This window comes from Anomalospiza imberbis, chromosome 3 (assembly GCF_031753505.1).
Source record: "Anomalospiza imberbis isolate Cuckoo-Finch-1a 21T00152 chromosome 3, ASM3175350v1, whole genome shotgun sequence".
In the NCBI taxonomy this organism is placed as follows: domain Eukaryota; kingdom Metazoa; phylum Chordata; class Aves; order Passeriformes; family Viduidae; genus Anomalospiza; species Anomalospiza imberbis.
Window position 1 is genome coordinate 9,585,686 of NC_089683.1, and position 23,446 is coordinate 9,609,131.

The 23,446-nt window shown below is 36.1% G+C and overlaps 1 protein-coding gene across 1 annotated transcript in view; it reads left to right on the forward strand.

Annotated features, from left to right (window-relative positions):
* Positions 1–22,301, forward strand: part of APOB (apolipoprotein B) — a 36,064-nt gene extending 13,763 nt beyond the window's left edge. Inside the window, 15 exon segments of the mRNA XM_068183355.1 lie at positions 250–441; positions 1,197–1,364; positions 2,559–2,770; positions 3,294–3,476; positions 3,694–3,815; positions 4,373–4,583; positions 5,831–6,006; positions 6,136–6,323; positions 6,592–6,737; positions 8,380–8,756; positions 9,666–17,246; positions 17,676–17,790; positions 18,649–18,832; positions 19,889–21,498; positions 21,500–22,301. Coding sequence (XP_068039456.1) covers positions 250–441; positions 1,197–1,364; positions 2,559–2,770; positions 3,294–3,476; positions 3,694–3,815; positions 4,373–4,583; positions 5,831–6,006; positions 6,136–6,323; positions 6,592–6,737; positions 8,380–8,756; positions 9,666–17,246; positions 17,676–17,790; positions 18,649–18,832; positions 19,889–21,498; positions 21,500–21,710 — 11,676 coding nt within the window. The 3' untranslated portion in view covers positions 21,711–22,301.
* Positions 22,302–23,446: the final 1,145 nt, after the last annotated feature.

The following is a 23,446-nucleotide window of genomic DNA, read 5'->3' on the forward strand; positions in this document are numbered from 1 at the left end:
TAACACAGTAATTACAGCACTTAGTGCTTTACTCAATTTGTTCCTTCTCCTCTATGGTGAGATAAACAGAAATCCTTAATGTTATTTAACAACATGTTTTCTTAATTGTATTTGGAGGGGTTTTTGTGTGGAGAGAAATCTGTAAGTGCTTGTGCAGAATAGCTGACATTCACAAAGTACGTGTTCTAGATATATGACCTTACATACTTCTTATAAATCTATTTTATTGCTTTCTGACTGAATTTTCAGGATATCATGAAAGGAATAATACTTAACGTTGAAAAACTGATAAAAGAATTGGGCAGCAAAGAAGCTCCAGAAGGAAGAGCATATCTAAGGATCCTGGGAGAGGAACTTGGGTACATGAAACTCAATGATTTTAAACTGCTGGGAAGCTTAATTTTAAAGAGTGTTAAAACTCTTCAAACTGTTCCCGAAATGGTACGTTTCTGATGCAGCAATGTGCATTATCAACTTTTTTGTTTTCCAAACTGATTTTTTTAAGATTTCGATTGTATTATGTAAAAATATTTGATACCAGCATGAAAATAAAATTATTTAAAATAAAATATACAGGCTTATGTTGAAGGACTCTAAGAAATCTATGAAGACTCCTTAATAAACAAGTGGCATCCTGCTGGAGGATTGGTGAGGTGAAGGAAAAAGGGAAAGTTCAGATCATTTTGTATTATTGAGATATCTACTGGAACAATTTTCAAAACTCTGGTACTGGCTATTAAGTTACATGACTAAATTTTAATTATGTAAATATGTTTTAATATTAAAAATGTCATCCTTGTCATGTTAAAATGAAAAGATGTAGTATATTTTAGGAATGTTCGGTAATATCCTTCTTTCATTGAAGTAAAACAATGCTTTGCCATTGACTTTGGGGAAACCAGAATATTATGTGGTATCTAAACCAATTCACCTTTTTATGTGTATGTTAAGGTAGATAACCTGTGTGTATCAAGGCTGGTAAAAAATCTGGTATTCATTTAAAGTTCAGATTTTGCTGATAGTCTTTAGTATATTTTTTGAAGCAGTGAATCTGTGGAAATTAGATTCTTCCTCTATATGAAATTAACTTTTGGATTATGGAGTTGCAATCATTCCCTGATCAGTTTGAAAAATACAAAATGTCCATATTCCAAAGTGTGGATTTGTTAGAGTTCATTTCCTTGTTTGATTCCCAGATTGCACAAGCCATCTCAAAAGGTGTTGACAGGGATCTATTTGTCCACTACATATTCATGGACAATGAGTTTGAGCTTCCAACTGGAGCAGGTTTGCAACTGAAGTTTGCCTTGTCTGGAATAGCAACACCTGGGGCAAGAGTAGCTGCAAAGCTTCATCAAAAGAGCGTAAGTCTGAGTAGTTGTCTCTATTTTTTTCTCCTCCTATTAATCAACATTTTAATTTATGGATAAAACTGTAACACTAGAAACATTTTAAAGATTGCAAAATGTTCTCTATATTAAAAAACCCTAACTCATGAGAGGTCTTCAGTTAATTTGTGGATGAAATTTAAATTAGATTAATAAGTAGTGCATATAATAAATAAAAATGAAATATAATAAAATTTACGGATTAAAAGTATTTCAACCACTCTTTCAAAAATAAAACTTTTGGATCTGTTTCTTTCTCTCCCCCTGCACTCAAAATACAACAGTAGAAAAGCTACAGTATGTGAATTTTTTGTTCAAGCCAAAAAGTTAACAAAACATTTTGTTGTGGCCAATTCAAAGAGAAAAAATTTGATTAGTGGTTAAAAGAAATATAAAAATTGAGTAAAGTAAAATATTTTTTCACCTGAGAGGAAACATCTTAAAATTGTAGCAAGAAGAAAGCATGTGACACAAAATTAATTACCCACTCAAAATTAAAAGAAAATAATTTTTTCTATTCCTTTTTACAGTTCTAATAACTACCTTGCTCTAACCTAGTCAATGTTACATAAGAATTTCTTAGTAGTTTCACTTAATCTAAACTTTTAATTTTCTACCATATACAAGATCTAAATACAAATAAAAAATAAATCCTCAAATTTAGTACTTGTTGCCCTTTAGTTAGCTTGGAATCTCTTCTGGAATTTTGCATTCTGTCCCTTCTTTCTTCATGGCCAAAGCAAAAGCTTGACAATAAGCTGGTGTGTGTTTAGAGAAATTCAGATCTTGGATCCATTTCTTTTTTGTCAAACAGTTTGCTCATTGTCTTTGAAATCTGCTATTTTTTTCTTACAATGGAGAACTGGCTCTTGTCTTCAGATTTAAAAATACATGCAAGTAGCTCCACATTTAAATCTTTCTGAAGCATGAGTATTTTTACATTAAAGTAGGTAGGGATCCTTGATATTATCATCTTGCTGATTTTTCATACTACAGTTAGCACTTATATGGGCCATTTGATTATGTGATTTGGGAATCAGATTTTGTGAATAGCAAAATCAATTCTATGAAACTTACCTCTGTATTAACAGGAGTGGTATGGGTTTTTTTACATAACCAGCAAGAAGTGTGTTGGGCAAATAAATACTTCATTTTGTTTTTATTCAATAGATGCAAGCAGATCTCATTGCTAAACCTTCAGTAGCAGTTGAGTTTGTGACACACCTGGGAATAAACATACCTGAATTTGCTGGAAGTGGTGTGGAGATGAATTCTAATATATTCCATGAATCTGGAATAGAAGCACATGTTAGTGTAAAAGCTGGACAATTGAAATTCAGCATTCCTGCTCCAAAGAGTCCAGTAAAACTCCTCAGTATCAGGTAATGAGAACTGAATGAGAACTTTCAAGGCTATGTTCTTCCTTCACTTCTTCGTTTTTATTGTGGTGAAATTGAAAAGCTAGGGGAGGCATGGAGAAATTTTCAGTTCAGAAAAATCTCAGACATTGTAAAACTGGGATAACTTCTTTTGTAAGACAAGAAAATATGCCAGATAAGTGATGACTTGGAGTCATGGCTTACAGATTATTTGTCACTATTTTTGAAATTTTATACAAGACTCTTACAATTTCTATTATTTTGTTTTCTTTCACATAAAATTATTATAATAGCAATACATATTTTTAATTGAATTTAAATGAACTACTTACATTAATTGTAGAGAGAGCAAATGGTTCAATACACTAAATTATAATTATCAATAATAATACCTACATCATTTAGAGCCAGATGTTATTTCAGTTAGCCCTTACAATTAATAAGCGAGTTTTATCCAGAAGTATCTGTGTTAATAGGATGTCTGAGCACCTGTCCTGGGTATAAATTACTGACTTTTCTGTTCCAGCAATACACTGCATTTGGTGTCTCCAGCCAAAACTGAAGAGATTCCAACTCTGATAGAGAACCAAGAAACCTCAACTTCTTGTAAGCCTTTCATTCCTGGTCTAAATTTCTGCACCAAAGTATTGTACCCTAATTCCACTGATGCAGAGGCAGTTCCATATTTTCCCTTGACTGGAGAATCCAGGTAAGTCATGTCAACTTCAACTATGCTTATTTTGTGCTAACTTCCTTCCCTCTTAGTCTCCAGTAGTCTCCCATATCAAGCTTACCTTTAAAAATCTTTCAAAATTTACTGGCAGCAGCAGCTCAGAAAGAGAGCTGTTGAGAACTGTATGATTTCCTCTGTTTGTGGTCATGGATAAAAAAGTCACTCACAAGGCATTTGTTTACTCCTTTGGTAGATTTGAGGTTGAATTAGTGTCCACAGGCAAAGTAAAGGAATACTCTGCAAGTGCAAACTACGAACTGCAGAGAGAGGGAAATGACCAGATAGACACCTTAAAGTTTGCTGTCCAGGCAGAAGGTAAGAGTCAAAAAAACCTGTGTGGTTTTTCTTGGTTTTGAACTGTCATTTTATAGAAAATACATTTTTATTAATAAATCTTAATAATATTCTTAACAGTGTTAGCTAGAATACCATTTTCACACCCAAACAGGCCCACAATTTAACTACATTTCCTTTCATGCAATCCCAGTGCAAGATTTTCATCATGAGAGGCTGATTTTGCATAATTTTAATAAAAGTGTGATGTTGTTGAATGGAAGCAAGGAAGACAAGATGTTCAGGGGGTCTATATAAGCAAGAGAAAACTATGTTTCTTATGAAATATAGCATGAAAGCATACAAAACATCTGTGGGGCCATTTAAATAACAAAAGTATTGATGGGTTGGTGGGTCAGCCCATGGTGTGTTTAGAAGATAAGAAAAAAGATGACCCAGTTGCTATAAAGACTCATTAAAAGTTGCTTTAGGTCTTTAGTGGGATATAATTGTCAGCTGATTCTTTTTTGTTCACCTTTTCAGAAAAGTCCAAACAGATTCCATAGTTGTGAATAACCAAAGTACATTATATTTTCTAGGTGTAAACCAGCATGAGGCCACACTGACCTTCAGGTACAACAGAGGCAAAAAAATTCTGACCAGTGATGTCCAGATTCCAGATGTTGGTGTTGACTTTGGTACAAACTTCAGAATTACTGATGAATCAGTTTCTGGGAAGAAAGCATACACCTTTGTCTTAGATGTCAACAACAAGAAGATTACAGAAGTTACTCTTACTGGCCAGATAAGGTAACTCAGGAAAACATTTAGAATTTAACAACTTCTTTTGAAAAGGTTTCACTGGATGTGGCAAAATTTTGCAAAATTTGGGAAAATTTTATCTAATTTTGGAGAAATTTCTTAAATACAGAGAAAAACATGCCATTGAAACACCATTTAAAAATCTTTAAAGTATTTTATTTTTAATGCATCAAATGCATAAATAGAGCACATTCATTGATCTTTCCTACTATATGTATATATATATAATTTGTATTACAAGTTCCTTGAGGTAGTTCTTCCATGTATGCACACACATGACTACAAGAATGCATTGTACTACTGTTATTGCAGGTGTGATAATCCAAGGATATAAACAAGGCAAGGTTTTTTCAGAGAGGTATTATCTTTTACTGGATAAGCTTGGCTCTAAAAAAAGTTATTACATCTCCCCATGAAGAAATCTAATGGCACTCAGTAAGAAACAAAACCAAAAATAACTGAGAGCTTCCTGTAAAAATTCCCACGCTTCTTGATGAGAATATTTCCGGGAACATCTACAGGGGAGCTAACAAAAATGTTCAGCCTGCCAGGGTTTCTAAAATTATCTGCCTCACAAGCCCATGTTGAAATGGGCTGATCACATTCTTTAATAAACCTCAATCTTGCATGGAATTCTGTGATCTTGATGGTGCCCCAGGGAGTCTTTGTCTTTGCTGTTCATGTAGAATTGCCTCTGATATCAGTGGGAGCTTTGGAGAGATGTCAGAGACCTCAATTCCCTTTCATTTGCACTAACATAACATTAGAAGTTTGCTCGAGTCAACAAAGTTACAGAGATATAAAATAAATGTGAATAGAGGAAAATGAAGCCCACTGGCATAATATATTTTGCCAAGTGTTTTGTTTCTATGTGATTCATGGCCACAGTCTGTTTCCTGAGTAGAGAATTCAGCTTGAGTAAGGCATTTAGAATTTTGTTCAGTTATAACTTTACCAGGACAGGTACATATTTCCATCCTTTTCACTCCTATGAAATTAACACAGACTCATTACCGTGTGTATCTGCACAGTAGCATTATAATAGTCTACTACAGATTTTCCAAAGTAACTAGCAGAAGCTGAAAATATTCATTGAATTAAAGCATGTTTACAAGTTTGATTCAATCTAATTTTTATAGCACCTATTATGCCTTTGCTATAGATTTAAATGCTGAAATTGCTTCTGAAAAAATACAATTAAATATTTTTATTCACATATATTTTTTCATTCACAGATATGCAGGAGTGGAAGAGGCAATGTTAAGAGGCACCATTTCTTTTCCTCGCCTGGAAACCGAACTTAGAAGTGAAGCATTGGTTAATTATTCACCAAACAAAGCATATCTTCAGATCAGCTCAGCTGCAACAATTCATGGAAACTCGATTTCAAAAAGAGTTCTTCTCAAATATGGTAGGGGCAAAAACATGATCCACATACACAACTTGCAAATTTAAGTATCTTTTTACATTAGTTCATAGTGTCTCTCAAAATAAGAATATTACTAATTTTATCCTTTTCTTTTAAATTCATGATTTTTAGATGCTGAGAAAGTTGAGCTAGAGTGGAATTCAGGTGCCAGTGCTGCTGTGAAAAAACTGTGTTCTGCCTTCCCAGCTGACTTTTCAGACTACCCAAAAACTCTAGAGAAGCATACCAACGAACTTCTGGATCGGAAAGTGGCTCATACAGACATGACACTGCGACATATTGTGTCACAATTTATTGTGGTATGGTTTTCAACCTGCAGTAGGTATTACAGCTCCAGTACATAGCCCTGAAGAATTCTTGCCTCCCCCATGAAAGCCAAAATAAGAGCTACTTGTAAAATCACTCATCAGATTGAATAAGCTATGTATTTCCAGCTTTGATAGAATGAGTCACTTTAGCAGATACCTAGACCCCAGTATTTGGGTAGTTCAAATAACTTTCAGATACATTCACTGAGAAGTCTTAAAACTTTATATTAACTTTGAAAAACTTTTCCCCTCATTGCAGGCAACCAACACCTGGCTGCAAAAGACATCAAAAGATGTCCCTTATGCCCAGACTCTGCAAGACAAACTAAGTGCACTGCAGGAACTGAACATTCAGAAATTTAACCTGCCTGTTATCACCATTCCTGAAGAACTTTTCCTGAAAAGGTAGGGAATTAAATTAGAATAGTGAAACAGGAAACTGAAAATAGGTATTTGTTCACATTTTAGTGTTACTTTATTTTATATTGATTTTATAAAACAGCGTGGAATTGCTGTAATCATTAGCATAAAATTGGAATCATAACAAAGAACTTCAAGGTCAGAGAAATGAAATTATATGGAGAAATTTATGCACATATTTAATACAGATTTGACTTCATGTAGTATGTGAATAGGTCTCAAAGTGTTGTATTATCTTATAAGGCATACTGAATAAAAATACAGCATTCAGCAGTCTTTAAGCCATAGAACTACTGAAGCCATGTTTCTCATAGATTTGTATCCTACATCCCTTCTGACACTTCAGACATAACCCTCATAGCTCTACATTTTCCTGTGCAGTCCTGTTGGACAGTTCTTCCCATTCCCCTACACATACTGGTTAACCTCCACCAGCAGAGCAGCCTGACCTCCTCCCATGCCTGACATGCTCAGAGGGAAGTTGTACACATGTGGACTGGATGCTGGCACAAGTTTGGTCCCATCTCTTCTACCTAACAGAGTTTCACAGGACTTGTATGAATGTCATTACCCTTCTGTTAAATTTCATAGAAATGAAATGCTGAAATGAGTGCAAAGGACAGCAGAGGCTCATGTAAGATTGGATTCCAAAAACAAATGGAGAAGAGTCTTCAATTTTGTATCTCTTAGATCTGTTTTTCCCTGTATTATCTTTTATTGTGCTAATAAGATATGATGTGTTAATGATACACATCTCTATTGCTGCCATTGTGCTCCAGACCTAAGTATAAGCAAGGAAGAAACAGTTTTTTTCTCCTAGGATGTTATCATCTGTGCTAATAATAATAACAGGGTTTTCTACTGCTCTTTTATATAGCTTTTTAAATCTTCTGATGTAAAGGAAGAAATTTCAAAAACATTTGCTTAATTTTCATCTTAGGATGTAGCTCTCTAAGTGTAAAAATTCAAGATTTTGCAATATGAAAGACCAGTTAGGGAAACAAAAAAATGTCTTTGCCAGCTTATTGTACATTCAGAAATTAAGGCCAAGTTTCCTTCTGTTTTGCCTTTTCCCAATTATGCTTTTTCAGCCAACGATCTATTTTCCAGTCCTAGTTCCTGGTCGCATGCTTAGATTTTTATTTCCTTTTATTCAGAATAAAAAAAATGCTGAATATTTAGATGAAACTTTTGAAATGCTTATAATGGGAAAGATAGATAAATTCTTAATGCTAACATGATTTCATGCATTTCAATAAGAATACACCACTTTTTGAAAAAACACAATTACCTTTTTCTGGTACTCAGCATCCCACAAGTGTGCCAGTCATTTTTGGAGGATTTTTTTTTTTTTACTTTACCTACAAGTCCCCTTGTTTATGAAATAAGAGGTAGAAACATTGAAACAATTCCACGATACCAAAAATACTTTCAATAAATTCTGATGAATGAGTGCTTGAAAATGTTGACATTAATGTTTGATCATTACATTTCTCTCTAAAACTAGTCAGGACATTGAGATAAGCATGTAAGTAAGATCAGTATCTTGGGCAGAGGAGGAAATCATGAAAACTTCTGTATATGCATTATGAACTTAGTTTCTAACAGAGTTATCTTTATTTTCCAGTGAAGGCCGGGTCAGACACAACTTAAATAAAAACAGTTTTGTAATTGACATTCCACTGCCATTTGCGGGAAAATCATCTGATGAGATATGGATGCCGAAGACTGTTAAAACACCTCCTCTGGTAGTGGAGTCCATGGGAATAAGTGTGCCATCTCAAGAATACAGAATCCCATCATTTACTGTTCCAAAATCCTATCCTTTCCGTGTGCCTTTGCTGGGCAAGTTAGAGGTCTCTGCTAATGTGTACAGCAACTATTACAACTGGACAGCCGCCTACACTGTGACTAACAGCACCACAGAGAGAGCAACCAGCATAAAAGCTAACTATAACACAAATGCTGATTCAGTTTTTGAGCTGCTTTCCTACAGTGTGAAAGGTAAGAATGTTTACTAATACTGCAATGTTTGCAAACCTGCTTTAATTATTTTGTATCCCTTATATCAGGTACAGTACATTCCTTTGCCTGCACTTATTTAAAGACAGGTGTTGTGCAATCCCAAATCACTTTCCCTTTGATTTTAAAGATATTAGGTGTGTCTGTTTATTCAGACACTGAAGGTAAAGTCAGTTTAATTCAGTAAAGACTTTTACAGTCCATGTTTTCCTGGGTGTTCCTTACTGAAGAAAATGTCTTTCAAAACTGAAAGCATGATTCTACAAACACTTGTGCAGCTGGTAAATCAACTGTTTTCAAAATCAGGTGTGTAAGTGTATGTGTAGGTATGCCCACAATTTATTTCTCAGTCTATTAATATGTGTATATATTTATATAAAATTGACTTATCTTTTTTTATGTCCATATATTGCCATAATACTGCATCTTTAAGTTAGTTCCCCTAAAATTGCAGTTTGGGTTCTCAAACAGCAAAAGGACAACCTGATTTCATTTTCTTCTAAACTCCTCACCATAACTGAGGCATGATAAAGAAAACACTAAAATCTAGGAATGTTAGATATAGGCTATTCTTGAGTCCATCTACTTAGTTTAAGTTTAAATAATGACATAATTTTATGTCATTTCACATTATTATATTTAGTAGTCTAGTGTAGACACTTAATTTATTTGTAGTTCAAAACTTTAGTTTCAAATATCAAAATAGTAGCCATTTTACTGAAATATTCAGTATTTACCAAAGCACTTAGGCCTTTAAAACAAAACGTCATACCAGTAATTGCAGTAATTGCAATTCAAGCAGTGGCATAGAAGTTCAGTGGCATCAGACAAGTTCTCAAAGATGAAAAGGTATAGACACACTTACCTTTTGTCTCTTTTTTCCTATTTAAGGTTCTGGAGAAGCATCATATAACAGAAATGGTTTCGTCTGTTCATATGAAAATCACCTGAAGCACAGAGTCTTAACATCAGTTTTTAAGCTGTCTGGTAGAAAGAGTTACGAACCTATTCCACTTACAAACTACACCTTATCACTTACAGCATCAAGTACTCTGGGTCCTCAGCTTTCGTTTTCCAGTGATATTGTTTCTGAAAAGATAAATAACATGAATACCAATAATGTCAAAATAGAAGGGCAGCTGGAAGTGGCTTCGGTGTTTGCAAGAAGCATTTACACTTTGTCTACCACATACAATGAAAAGAGACGGGTTTTAGAAGGAAAATCAAATCTGAAGTTGGATTCTTCTTACCTTCAGGCTACCAATCAGATATCTGGCAGATACAGTGATGGTTCGTTTTCCATTACTTCAGTTTCTGATGTACAAAATGGGCTATTAAAGAACACAGCTTCACTGAAGTGTGAAAACAGCCAACTGAAAATGTCATCTGAAACCAACGGGAGGTATCAACATACTGCAGGTGTAAATAAGCTTGAAATAATTTTGTCAAAGAAGATGGCAGCACTTCGATCCGAATACCAAGCCACTTACAAGCAAATCCAGTATTCTGCCGTGTTTGCAGGTTCTCTCAATTCCCAGGACCTTGTTTTCAACACTGATATCTCCCTGACTGATCAGAAGAATCGAGCTGCACATAAGTCATCACTCAATGTCAATCGATATGGTCTAGCCAGCAGTGCAACCACCAACATGCAGTTCAGTCCCTTGGCAATGCAGAGTGAAATGAATGCCAAGCTCGACACTGCTGGAGGCTCCATGTCACTGTCCTCTTCTGGGCGCTATGGGAAGAACAATGCAAAATTCAATGTAGGTGGAAGAGTGAGCCTAACAGAAATAATGCTGGGAAGTGAATATCAGAGTACAATTCTGGGTATGGACAACAAACATGTTTTAAACTTCAGAGTTAATAGAGAAGGACTCAAGTTTTCAAATAATTTGCAGGGATCATTCAAAGAGATTAGGTTGGAGTACACAAATGATTTGAATATTCCAGGCTTATCCTTAATGTTTGTTTCAAAATTAGACAACAGCTTCAGCTTTGACAAGTTCCATAAACATGTTTTTGACCTTCAACTGGAGCCCAGCTCACTAACAGCTAAACTGAGCAATAATCTTAAATACACTAAAACGGAAGTTTCCAGCAAAGCAGAACTCCTTCTCGAGCCTCTGAAAATGAACTTGGCTGGCAATGTCAGAGGAGCCCATGAAGCAGATGAAATAAGACACACCTACACCCTTACATGTGCTGGTCTAACTGCAGACTTGAAAACAGACACCGTGGCAAACGTTCAAGGCGCAGCAGTGAGTCACAGAGTTCATCTGGATGTGGCAGGACTTTCTTCCTCAGTTACCATGAACACAAACTGTGATTCCAAACCTCTCCGTTTCAGCAATGCTGTGCGTTCCACTATGGCCCCATTTGTCATCACAGCTGACGTACACACCAATGCTAATGGAAAGCTGGTTGCTGTGGGTGAACACACAGGAGACTTGTACAGCAAATTGCTGTTTAAAGCAGAGCCTCTTGCTTTCACTTTCTCCCATGATTACAGAGGCTCTACCAGCCATAGCTTGAAGTCTAGAGGAAGGTACACTACCCTACTTGACAACAAAGTTCATATGCTTTTTACTCCATCAGAGCAGTCAAGTGCTTGGAAATTGAAAAGTCAGCTGAACAATAATGTATATTCGCAAGATTTCAGCGCTTACAATAATGCAGAAAAGATTGGTGTGGAACTTAATGGAAGAGCTTTAGCAGATCTCTCTGTAATGGACACATCAGTCATACTACCATTAACATCTGAAGAAGTTAATTTTATTGATGTATTGGGTCTCAGGAACAGCATATCGGAGCCTCAAGAATTCAGCATCTCTGGATTTGTGAAGTATGACAAAAATAAAGATATGCATGTTATTAGCCTACCCTTCTTGGAAAATTTGCCAGTTTACTTTGAAAAACTCAGAGGCACCATTCTATCCACTCTGCAGGCCATACAAAGTTATCTGAAGAACATAAACATAGACCAACACATGAAAAAATACAAGGCAACTTTGAACAAACTGCCAGAGGACATTAACGATTACATGGATAAATTAGATATCAAAGGCAAAGTTAGCAGCATGAAAAATAATTTTGTTGCTTTCACAACGGACTACAGAATAACATCTGATGATCTCCAAATGATGCTGGAAAAAGCCCTGGACAATCTTCAAGAAATACTGTCTCAGCTGCAGATCTATCTGATAGAAGTTGAGCAATACATCAAAGACAGTTATGAGCAGTACGACATTAAAGCACTTATTGCACAGCTTCTTGATCAAATAGTTGAAACAATGACAGCTCTAGATAACAAATATCAGGTAAGAACAACTGTAATCAACGTCATTGAAAAATTGCGGGTTTTTCTCCAACAATATGATCTTAACAAAATCAGAAGCAGCACTTTGTCTTGGATTAAAAATATTGATGATGAGTACGGGATTACAGCTAGAATACAGGAAAACCTAGAATTACTCAAGATTCAGATTCAGAATATTGATGTCAGAAGCATTGCGGAAAATTTGAAACAACAGATTAAAGTATTTGATGCTAAAGAATGTTTAGAAAAATTTAAGCGATCTTTGCCAATCAAAAAAATTAATGGAATTATTGAACAAATCAAAGACTTTATTCTAAATTGGATAGAGGAATATGAATTATCTGAGAAGATCAGCGCTTTCCGTGGTCATATGCACAAATTGATTATAAAATATGAAATTGATAAGCAGATATATTTTTTAATTGACAGAATGATAGAACTGCTTAAAACATACAGAATAAAAGAAACTGTCCAGAAACTGACCATCTACCTGCAAAATGCTGATGTGAAGTCATGGTTTGATAAAGTTGTTGCTTTTGTTGATGATGCTGTCAAGAAAGTGCAAACCTTTGATTATGAAAAGATGATAAAGCAAGTCAACAAGTTCCTTGATATGGTTATTAAAAAGCTCAAGGCTTTTGATTATGACCAATTTGTAGATGACACAAATAACAAAATTAGAGAAGTGACTCAGAAACTAAATGAGGAACTCAGAAATCTAGAACTTCCACAGAAAGCAGAAGCACTGAAACAGTATATAAAAGATTTTAGATCTGTGATTTCAAAATACATGGAACAGCTAAAGGACACGAAGTTTGCTGCAGTAATTAACTGGCTCAGGGAGCTCATAGACTCAACAACATTTGCTAATCTCAAAGCCAAGGTAAATGAACATCTGGAAGACCTGCGAGAGAGGATTTCTGAAATGGATATTTCTCAGGAACTCCAGTGGTGTCTTCAGAAGATAAGCCAATTCTACAATTCTGTTGTCGTATACATCTCTGACCAATGGAACACAGCTTCCAAAAAAATCACTGCATTGGCTGAAGAGTTTGATCTAAAAAATTGGGCTGAAAATGTAAAACAGTTAGTTGAAACTGGATTTAAATTCCCTGAAATCAGGGCAGTTATAGTCACTATACCTGCCTTTGAGGTTAGTCTCCGAAGTCTTCGGGAAGCAACATTTCGAACACCAGAATTCATTGTCCCACTAACTGATCTCCGTATCCCCTCCTATCAGATCAATATTAAGAGACTAAAGGACATGAAAATCCCAATGAAATTTACTACCCCAGAATTTAAAATTCTAAATACCTTTCAAATTCCTTCCTTCACAATTGACTTGATTGAAGTTAAGCTTCTGATTGTGAGAACAATAGACAAATTCATGTCTGCAGAATTTCAGTTCCCATCTATCAATGTCTATTTGAAAGATCTGAAGATGAGAGATATGCCTTTTTCTGACATTTCTTTCCCAGAAATACACATGCCTCAGTTTCAAATACCAGAATTATTGATTCCAAAGCTAAATCTAAATGAGCTCCAGATTCCTAACGTGAAGATACCAGAGTTCCAGCTCCCACGTATCCCACATACTGTGACTGTCCCTACATTTGGAAGGTTGTCTGGTGCTTTCAGAGTCACCTCTCCATTCTTCACACTGTCTACACAAGCTGAGCTTCGTAATACCACAACATCTGCAAACAGTCCAGAATTTGTTACCTCCATTTCTGCTCAAACAACATCCAAATTAGACTTCCTAGTTTTCAGTGTTATTGCAGATTCACGTCTCCTGGCCCCTGACATGAAGCAGCTGAACCTTAAAAATGCCATGAAAGTCAACCATAGGTTCCTTAAAGTTGATCACACCAATGAAGTGGTATTTTTAGGGACCTCAGTGGAAGGTGAAGCTGAAACTAGAGCAAACTTAAATACAAAGAAAAATTCAGTAGAACTACAGAATAACTTCATGGTCAAGATGCAAAGAAAAATTTGGATACAGAGTGGAATGGCATATTCTCACAGACTGAATATTCCACAAGCTGATTTCTCCAGCCAGGCTGATCTGATCAATAACATGACAACAGAGGTCGAAGCAGGATACATATCATTTACCTCTGCTGGTAAAGGAAACTGGAAATGGGCTTCACCTCATTTCTCCGATGAAGGCACTCATGATTCACATGCCACTTTCAAGATTGAGGGCCCCAGTATTACATTTTCTGCCAACAACAGAATAAATGATAAGTATCTGAAAGTCAACCAAGCTATGAAATATGAATGTCATTCCTTAATGTCTGCAGTCCTTCAGATTCAGTCTGAAATTGAGTCACAGCGTGTGGGACGTAGCCTTCTGAATGCGCAAGGCACAGGAGAGCTTCTAGAGATGAAAGTAGAATTAACAGGCTCTCACAATGCTCGGCTCCATGGACGGATTACTGGAACTGTACATAATGAGCTTTCCTTCTTTGCAAACCCTTCTGAAATTCGTCTTACGACAAACAATGATGGAAATGTGAAAATCAGCTTCCCAATGAAACTAACTGGCAAAATTGACTTCCTGAATAACTATGGGTTTGCCCTCAGTTCTTCTGTACAGCAGGTCAACTGGCAAGCTACTGGCAGATTCAATCAGTACAGATATTCCCATAATATGTCTGCTGGCAGCAATGATGACAGAATTGAAGCTCATATTGAAATGAATGGAGATGCCAACCTGGACTTCCTAAACATTCCTCTAAGCATTCCTCAGATTCAGATTCCCTACACTGGAATCAGAACTCCTCAGCTGAAAGATTATTCTCTGTGGGAACAAGTAGGCCTGAAGGAATTACTGAAGACAACAAGACAATCCTTTGATTTAAATTTTGATGTTCAGTATGAGAAAAACAAAGACATGCATGCAATCCCACTTCCTTTAGCAAAAGTGCATGAAGTACTTAATAAGAACATCCTTTTACTCAACAAGCATTTTGAGAAAGGGAGAAATGCAGCTTTAGATTTTCTTACAAAGTCATATAATGAAGCCAAAACAAAACTGGACAAATACAAAATACAAACATCACTGAACAAAATACCACGGACCCTCACGATTCCAGGATATACCATTCCAGTTGTGAATATTGAAGTTTCTCCTTTCACTGCTGAGATGCCAGCCTTTGGTTTCACGCTTCCAAAAGAAATAAGCACAAGAGGATTCACAGTCCCAATAATTGGCTTTTCAGTTCCATCTTACACACTAGTCGTACCTTCTTTTGAGCTTCCAGTCCTTCATATCCCCCAGGATCTACGCACTCTAAAGCTTCCTAGATTCAGAATCAACAGCTCAGCAAACAACATCTTAGTTCCTGCCATGGGCAACATTACTTATGATTTCTCATTTAAATCCAGTGTAATCACTTTAACTGCAAATGCTGGGCTGTTCAATCAATCAGATATTGTTGGACATCTCAGTGTCTCATCCTCTTCTGTCATTGAGGCTCTGCAATTTAAGCTGGATGGTTCAACAAGTTTGACAAGAAAAAGGGGGTTGAAGCTGGCCACAGCATTGTCCCTGAGTAATAACAAATATCTAGGAGGAAACCATGATAGCACTATCACTCTCTTAAAGAGGATCATGGAAGCTTCCGTGGCAACAAATATAGAAGTTGACACACCAGTTTTAAAAATGAATTTCAGCCAAGAACTTTCTGGAAATACAAAATCTAAACCCACTCTTTCCTCAGGGATAAAATTAATGTATGATTTTAATACTCTCAAATATGGTACCAGTGCTAAGGGAGAAATTGCTCACAAATTTGCTTTAGAGACCCTTACATATTACATATCAGTAGAATCTTCTACAACTGGGGATATTGATGGAGTATTTTACACTGGAAATGCATTTTCTGGGAGTTTAAACCATGACGCAAATGCCTATTTAAATGCTAATGGAGCTCGGTCATCCCTCAGATTTGAGGCCCAGTCTAAAGCAGATGAACTCTGGATCATTGAAATCAAAGAATTACTTGCAGTTGAAGCATCTGCCCGTCGTATTTATGCAGTCTGGGAGCACAATGGGAAGAATTATGCACAATATACATCTCGTTTCACAACAACAGGGACTCAGAGATGCAAAGCAACCTTAGAGCTGGCTCCTTGGGATGTATCAGCAGATCTTCAGATTCAAGCCATTCAGCCAAATCCCTACCTGGGCATGGCATCAGTTAATGAGGCTGTTGTAGTGAAAATCAGTCCTGCAAACCAGAAAGCTGGCTGGAAGGGTGAAGGCCAAATTCACTCACTATCTCTCAGTCATGATATGCAGTTATCAAATGAAAACACTGAGGCAAAATTTGTTATTTCTGCATCTTTGGAAGGATACATGGACTTCCTCAAAGTCATCAAGTGTCCCATTTCTGAGAAGAGCTTATGGGATATTTTGAAGCTGGACGTCACTACCAGTGCTGACAGGAAACAGTACATGAATGGCTCGGCATCCCTTGTGTACACCAAGAGTGAGGATGGTTACTTTTTCCCCATACCTGTGAATAAGTTGACTGATGGCTTCACTGTCACTATTCCTGGGATACACCTAAAGGCTCCAAGCCCTGTCCTCAGCACTCCAGAGTTCAGCCTTCCTTTCACCACTCTCCAGGTCCCAGCATACACCGTTGACTTGCGCAACATAAAAATTCCACAGTCACTAAGCACAATGCCATTTGATGTCCATTTACCCACACTGCCAAAACTAAGATTCCCCAAAGTGGATGTAGGAGCAAATTATATTACATTAGAAGAATACAAAATGCCATTTTTTGAGGTGACAATACCTGAATACCAAATAACTATGTCTCAATTCACTTTACCAAAGAGTGTTTCATTTGGCAGTTTCTCTGTAGATCTAGATGAAGTAGCTAATAAAATTGCAGATTTTGAAACGCCTACAATTACCATTCCTGAACAGAAAATTGAGATCCCCCCTCTGAAAATATCCTTGCCTGCTGGAATTTACATCCCATCATTTGGTGCCTTGACTGGATCTTTCAAAGTTGTTTCCCCTTTGTACAATGTCAGCTGGAGAACAGACTTGACAAATAAGAAGGACTCTTTTGAACATTCCATTGACTCTACCTGCAGCTCAACATTGCAATTCCTGGAATATGACCTGAATGGTAAGACATTAAAATTCTATATGCCATGATTTTGAGGGAAAAAATTATTGTAGACTAGGCTTTTCCAGATCTTTTTTCCCCCAGGGCTTTGCATATGAAGGTGTTTCTGTCTATTTAGCATTGACATAAGATGACACTTCTTTTATCAGCAGTGGTATTTTTTCATAAATTACTATCAGAGTCCCAGTCAGTCACCCTGAAGGCTAATAACTATATATATATATGTTGAGATACAATGTAAATTTTAAAATTCTCCAGTCAAACAAATGTTTTCATGTCTGTTTATTTGGGACATTATGGGCATTCAGTTTCTAGAAGCATAATTTGACATATTAGTGAAATACCCCACAACTGGCCATCTAACATACAACTGGATATGTCGTTTGTATTTTTTGTTGGTAATACACACATTTGAAATCTTTTTCACAGTTGTGTCGAACTACGAATATAAAGAAGACATGTTTGTTGTGAAGTCAACTGGCAGCTTTTCACATCGTGACATGAGTGCAAACTACCAGGAGAATCTAACTATTTCAGGATTTCGGTAAAGATTTGCTCTAAAAATATAATTTATAATACACATAATTTCAAATGGTGTGTTGTTGCTTTGATCTCTGATGTCCCAGGGTGCTTTGCAGTAATTAGTAAGAACCTGTATGTATATCTACCTTGCCATTATTGGCTGTGCCTTTTCCCTCCTCAAGGTAACTTGAAAGCTGTTCCCTCAGGGTTTCTAGAAAAGCTTTTCTCATGAGCCCCATGTCAGAAAACCACTGAGACATAAACTGAGATATACTGAGATTATAAAGTATTTTATAATCAGAGCAGTTCTAGATATAACCATCAACATAGTTGGGTTTCTTCCCAGTGGATCCCTCTGTCACCACAAGCCAGTACAGAGTAATCTTTATTCACAAGTGCCCACACCAGGGATTAGACTTGGCTCTCTTACTGCCTGTTTCGATCTGCAAGTGTTGTGTTGATATATCCAAGGGATAGAATCAGTGAAGGCAAGTACAAATGCAGATAAACAGTAGTGCCTATACTTGTGTTGGTGGAAAAATTGCAGTCAGGTTGTAGAAATCTGTAAAAAACTGACCATGGTACAGCTACAGGTTTTGTTTACCTGCCCTAATTTAATGAAAATTCATGTCAGAGCTCAATATAGTTTTATCTAAAACAGGAAAATTGGAGTGACATGAAGTTTTGAATATGTTAGGCTAAATTCTAAGAAATGTAGATAATAAACCTGACATTTTCTTTTCATCATAAAGGCATTGTTTACTTATATATATATATATATATGAAATTAAAGGTGGTACTTGGTACTATGTTCAGACATACAGCATTGGGCTTGTGCTTTCTGCATTACTTCATAGCTGTGTATTTACTGTGGTTACAGAGCCCTGGAGGACACTTTATCACTAGACATCATCAGCCCAACTTTCACAGATGTTCATCTGCGTTACCAAGAGAATGAAAGGAAATCATCCGGCTCAATATCTTCACCCTCAGCTGGGACCCTTGCTTATGTCATGGAAGGGGACGATGAAACTTTCCTTGCCAGAGTTTACTACCAAGCTCGGGTAAGCTTGATATGAGCAGTAAAAAACAAAAATGTTTGATGTGGTCAGAGGAAAAGTTCCCTTTTAAATTTTGTGTGTGTTTTTATGTTGAGCTATAAATTAACCACTGAATAAAAACTATATTATCAGTAATTAAAGGTTTTATTTCCTACACTGGCCTTTCCAGTACTAAAAATAATATCTGTGTAAAGAGGTGTTTTAAACTCCTTCACACAGTTATTTTTTTCCATCTCCTATGGTCAAGAAGGCACAACCACTGAAAGGGAAGAATGTACAAAGTCAGTTTTAGATAAGCTACCCATCAGGTTTATTAGATAGCTGTCAGGCTACTTAGAATTACTACATAAGTGACCATTATAAGAATAAGGCGACTAGAATAGGTCAGACCATCTGTGAAATGTCATTTTTAATCCATTCATATGTTACAATATGTGCTTTTATTATTGGCATACTACAATAATTTCTGAATTAAAATCTTACCTTCTGAAATTATATACTAATTTAGGGATCAGAAGCAACTCATAATTCACTATTTATTATAAAAATGGAAAAACTATACATGTAAATATATTCTCATTTGAGGATTTATTATGTACTCTGAGTAACTGTCTAAATTGTCTAATTTATTTAAATTATTACAAAATTAAATACTCTAATATTTTCATATGAAAAAGATGCTTTTTGAATTCACTTTAATTGATTTCAGGAGTGAGTAGAAGGCTCATTTTTCCAAGTAATTCACCTGCCTTATGAGATATGATAGGCATTTAATACAAAGAAAGGAAAAAAATCTTATTTGCAGTCAGATATTAAAGACCAGACAAAGTAATGTTCTAGTCTTGCGCTTTGAAAAAGCTTGAAGTAGCTTGGTACAAGATAATTTCTTCCAAAATAACCTTTCAAGATGAGAGCAAAATGACAGCAAACAGACAGGGAACAAAAAAATTGGAGAGTGCTTGTCTTAATAAATGATAAAATTAAAGATGTAATAATGAGAATGTTAAAATATGCTCATAAACAATATTGGAATTTTCTTACCTTGTTTTGTATTTTCAGTCTGCTCCCCAGAACGACATTGACATACTAAAAGGTGAGATATCCCTCAAAGAACCTGACCAGATTCAAATGAAATTCAACTGGAACGAGGATGCTGCCAAAGACTTGTTGCTGGGTCTGAAAGAAAGAGTGCCTAAAATGACAAATGCAGTCTATAGGTATGTTAATCGGTACCATAAGGAGCATATGGGACTGGAAATTAGTGCTGCCACCTTAAAGATGAAGAATATAATGCAGAATAATGCTGAGAAAGCATACACTTTTGCTGCAAATCAAATAGATGAAATAGATGCTCAGCTTCGCACAGCCGCCAATGAGGCCTCTGACAAATATCAGGAGCTGAAGTTCAAAGCGAAACGGCTTTATCGAAGAGCAGCAGATCAGGCTGAACAGTTTGACTATCAGAGAATTAAAGCAGAACTTGTGAATGTCTTAATTGACATAATAGAAGTGTACCACCAGAAAATAAAACACGTAATTGACTCAGCCACTGAATTCCTGAAAACCACAAAATTTCAGGTCCCTGGGTTGTCTGAAAAGTACAGTGGTGCAGAAATATACCTCATGACTACAGAGAAGGTAGCAAAAGCTGCTGATGTATGCCTTTCAAAACTTCAAGAGTACTTTGATGCCTTGATTGCAGCTATCAATGAGCTGGAACTCAGACTTCCTGCTTCTGAAACAATTCTTAGAGGCCGTAATGTACTTGATCAAATTAAAGAAATGCTGAAAGATTTGCAGAACAAAATCCGGCAGACATTTGCTACTCTTCAGGAAGCTGACTTTGCAGGAAGGCTGAAGCAACTGAAACAAGCAGTGCAACAAGTTTTTCAGAAGGTGGAAGAAATGGTTAGAAGCTTGCAATCCAAGACTTTTGAAGACATCAAAGTCGAAACACAACAGCTGTACAGAGATGCAATGGCTTCAGACTTTGCCCAGAAGCTGAGATCCTTGACAAAAGTTGTTAAAAAATACATTTCTCAGTTCAAAGACTTTAGCCAACAGACATTCCAGGACCTTTCAAAAAAGCTGCACCAGCTGCTCCTCTACATAAAGTCATTGCGGGAGGAATATTTTGATCCAACTACACTTGGACTGTCAGTGAAATACTATGAGGTAGAAGACAAAGTACTGGGATGGCTGAAGAATATCATAGATCTTCTCATAGACTGGCACAACCAGTGTGTTGGAGATCTTGCTGGCATTGCTACACGCCTGACAGACCAAGTAAGAGAATTGGTGGAAATCTACAGTCAGGAATATTATGACCTTATAACTGATATTGAAGGAAAAGGAAAACAGAAAATCATGGAACTCTCATCTGCTGCTCAGGAAAAAATCCGATACTGGTCTGCAGCTGCTAAGAGGAAGATCGATGAACATAACAAGCAACTCAAAGAAAAACTCCGGGAGATCTATGGGCAGCTTAGTCAGTCCCAAGAAAAGCTAATCAGTGAAGCCAAAAGGTTAATTGATCTAACTATAGAAAATTACTCTGCTTTCCTGCAATACCTCTCAGAGCTTCTTCGCTGGCTTGAGCAAATAACAGCTGAGAGCATAAAGCCATATGTAGCTGTTCGTCAAGGAGAGATTAGAATACAGATGCCCATGTGACAGGCAATCCATTTACCAAATGCCCCAAAAAAGCAGACAGGCACTCAGGAATAAAGTGGAAATGACACACATACTGATTCAGCACAGTATTGAGAAAGGCTCCAAGAAATGGAAAGAAATGCAACACTTCACTAATGATCAACTTGACACTGAGCAAGTGAGTCCTCAGGAGATTATGGAGAATATTCAGCAGCTCATGAACACCTGAATGGGCATGTAAAAGTAACAAGTTTCTACCAGAATGTATTTAAATATAACAGCAATCAGTATACTGGAGCTTGAGGTATATATGTTTGAATATGAATTTGTAAATGAAAACTTGATAATCTACAGTAGGTTATTTTAATAAGCTTAATAAGCCAATAAATGAGTTCTTTATTACATTTTTGTGTCATTCATTACAACTACTTTTACTTGGAGCATAAGACTTAATCCAAGAATTTTCAAGGTCAATGGGAAGGAAGTATTTTCTGTAATTTCACAATATGTGGGATCAAGTTAATAATGTGCAATGCATATTGTAAATAGTCACAAAAGCTATGGAATACATAGAATAAACAGGTTTTAAGATAAAGGTCACATTCATAAGCCAGTTGAAGGAAGACTTGGAAACACATCTAATTCCCAGAATAGAGATACCTTCATAGATAAGTAAGGAAAAGAGCATGTATAAAAACATGAATTTAAAAAATTGTAAATTCTGAAAATGGCATAAAAAATTGAAAATTAACATAGAAATATGAACATACGTCGAAATCTGACTCCTGGAAAATTTCAGATAATAATACAAAAGGTTTTTTTAATAAAAATGAATTTATGCCTGTGTCAGTTTTCAGACAACTATACCAAGAATTTTATATTAGTTTTCTTTCTACTGGCTAATTTATATTTCAGAAATGTAGGGTTTTCTCACCTGTTTCCCCATGATATTTCTGGTTTCACTTTAAATTTTCTATGTTTTACTTATTATGAGTTTAGTCAAGTGTCAAAGTTTCATGGACATCGCTGTGTATGATGGGAGTCAAAAAGTTTTCCCCTCTTAGGTAGAAGCCTTGACCATTTAAATTAATTCTCAGTTTAAAAGATGAATTTAAGATGTTGAAGAAGTTCCTCACAAAATAAGACTGTTTTTAAGTGGAAAATATGTTGAGCTGCAGTGGTGTACTATATAGACAGTCCTAGAGAAATGCATGGTCAAGCTGAAATAATGTTGCCTCTGAGAATAAACTATTTGACAAACAACAATAGAAAGTTTGTGCACATGTCTGTTTTGATACAATCAGTTCACTCTGTAATATGATTCTTGCTTTTTCATTAATGGGAAAACAGAGAATCTGTTTTCATTCCATGTTGTGACAGAGTACATTCATGAAGCAGTGGAGCACCCAGATTTTGATATCCCTATTGATAGACAATATTATTACCTGAGTAACTTTACCAGTAATGATTTTTATCAGATAATGATTCTTATCAGATTCTTATCTTTAACCCAGAAATCAGAATCTCACAAGCATGGTATTATGCACACACCTATCTAGCTGTCAGCAAATGGTTATCTCTTAGAAAGTAAGGTAAATCCATTTTCTCTTCAGAGCTTTCAGCCATCACAATTACAGCAAAAATTCTCAGAATAAGAGGTAGAATAGTCTCCTGTGAACTATAAAATATGTTTTGATTCTGAATAGAACGAATCTGCATATGTTGCCCTGCTTGTGGGAACCAAAGGTATAAAAATCCCTGTTTACATGTTCTCCTGAGCATCCCAGTAAAAAAGGTGTTGGCTGCAGAGCCCTTTCACCTTCATTCACAAGGAAACTGAAGCCTATTGGTCACCTGATCTTTATTGGATGTCAGATTGCACAACTCATTTCCCTGAATTTCACAAATGTTTAAACACAACCAGATTTCTCGGACACTGACTGATTGTTGCTTCCCTTCATCATG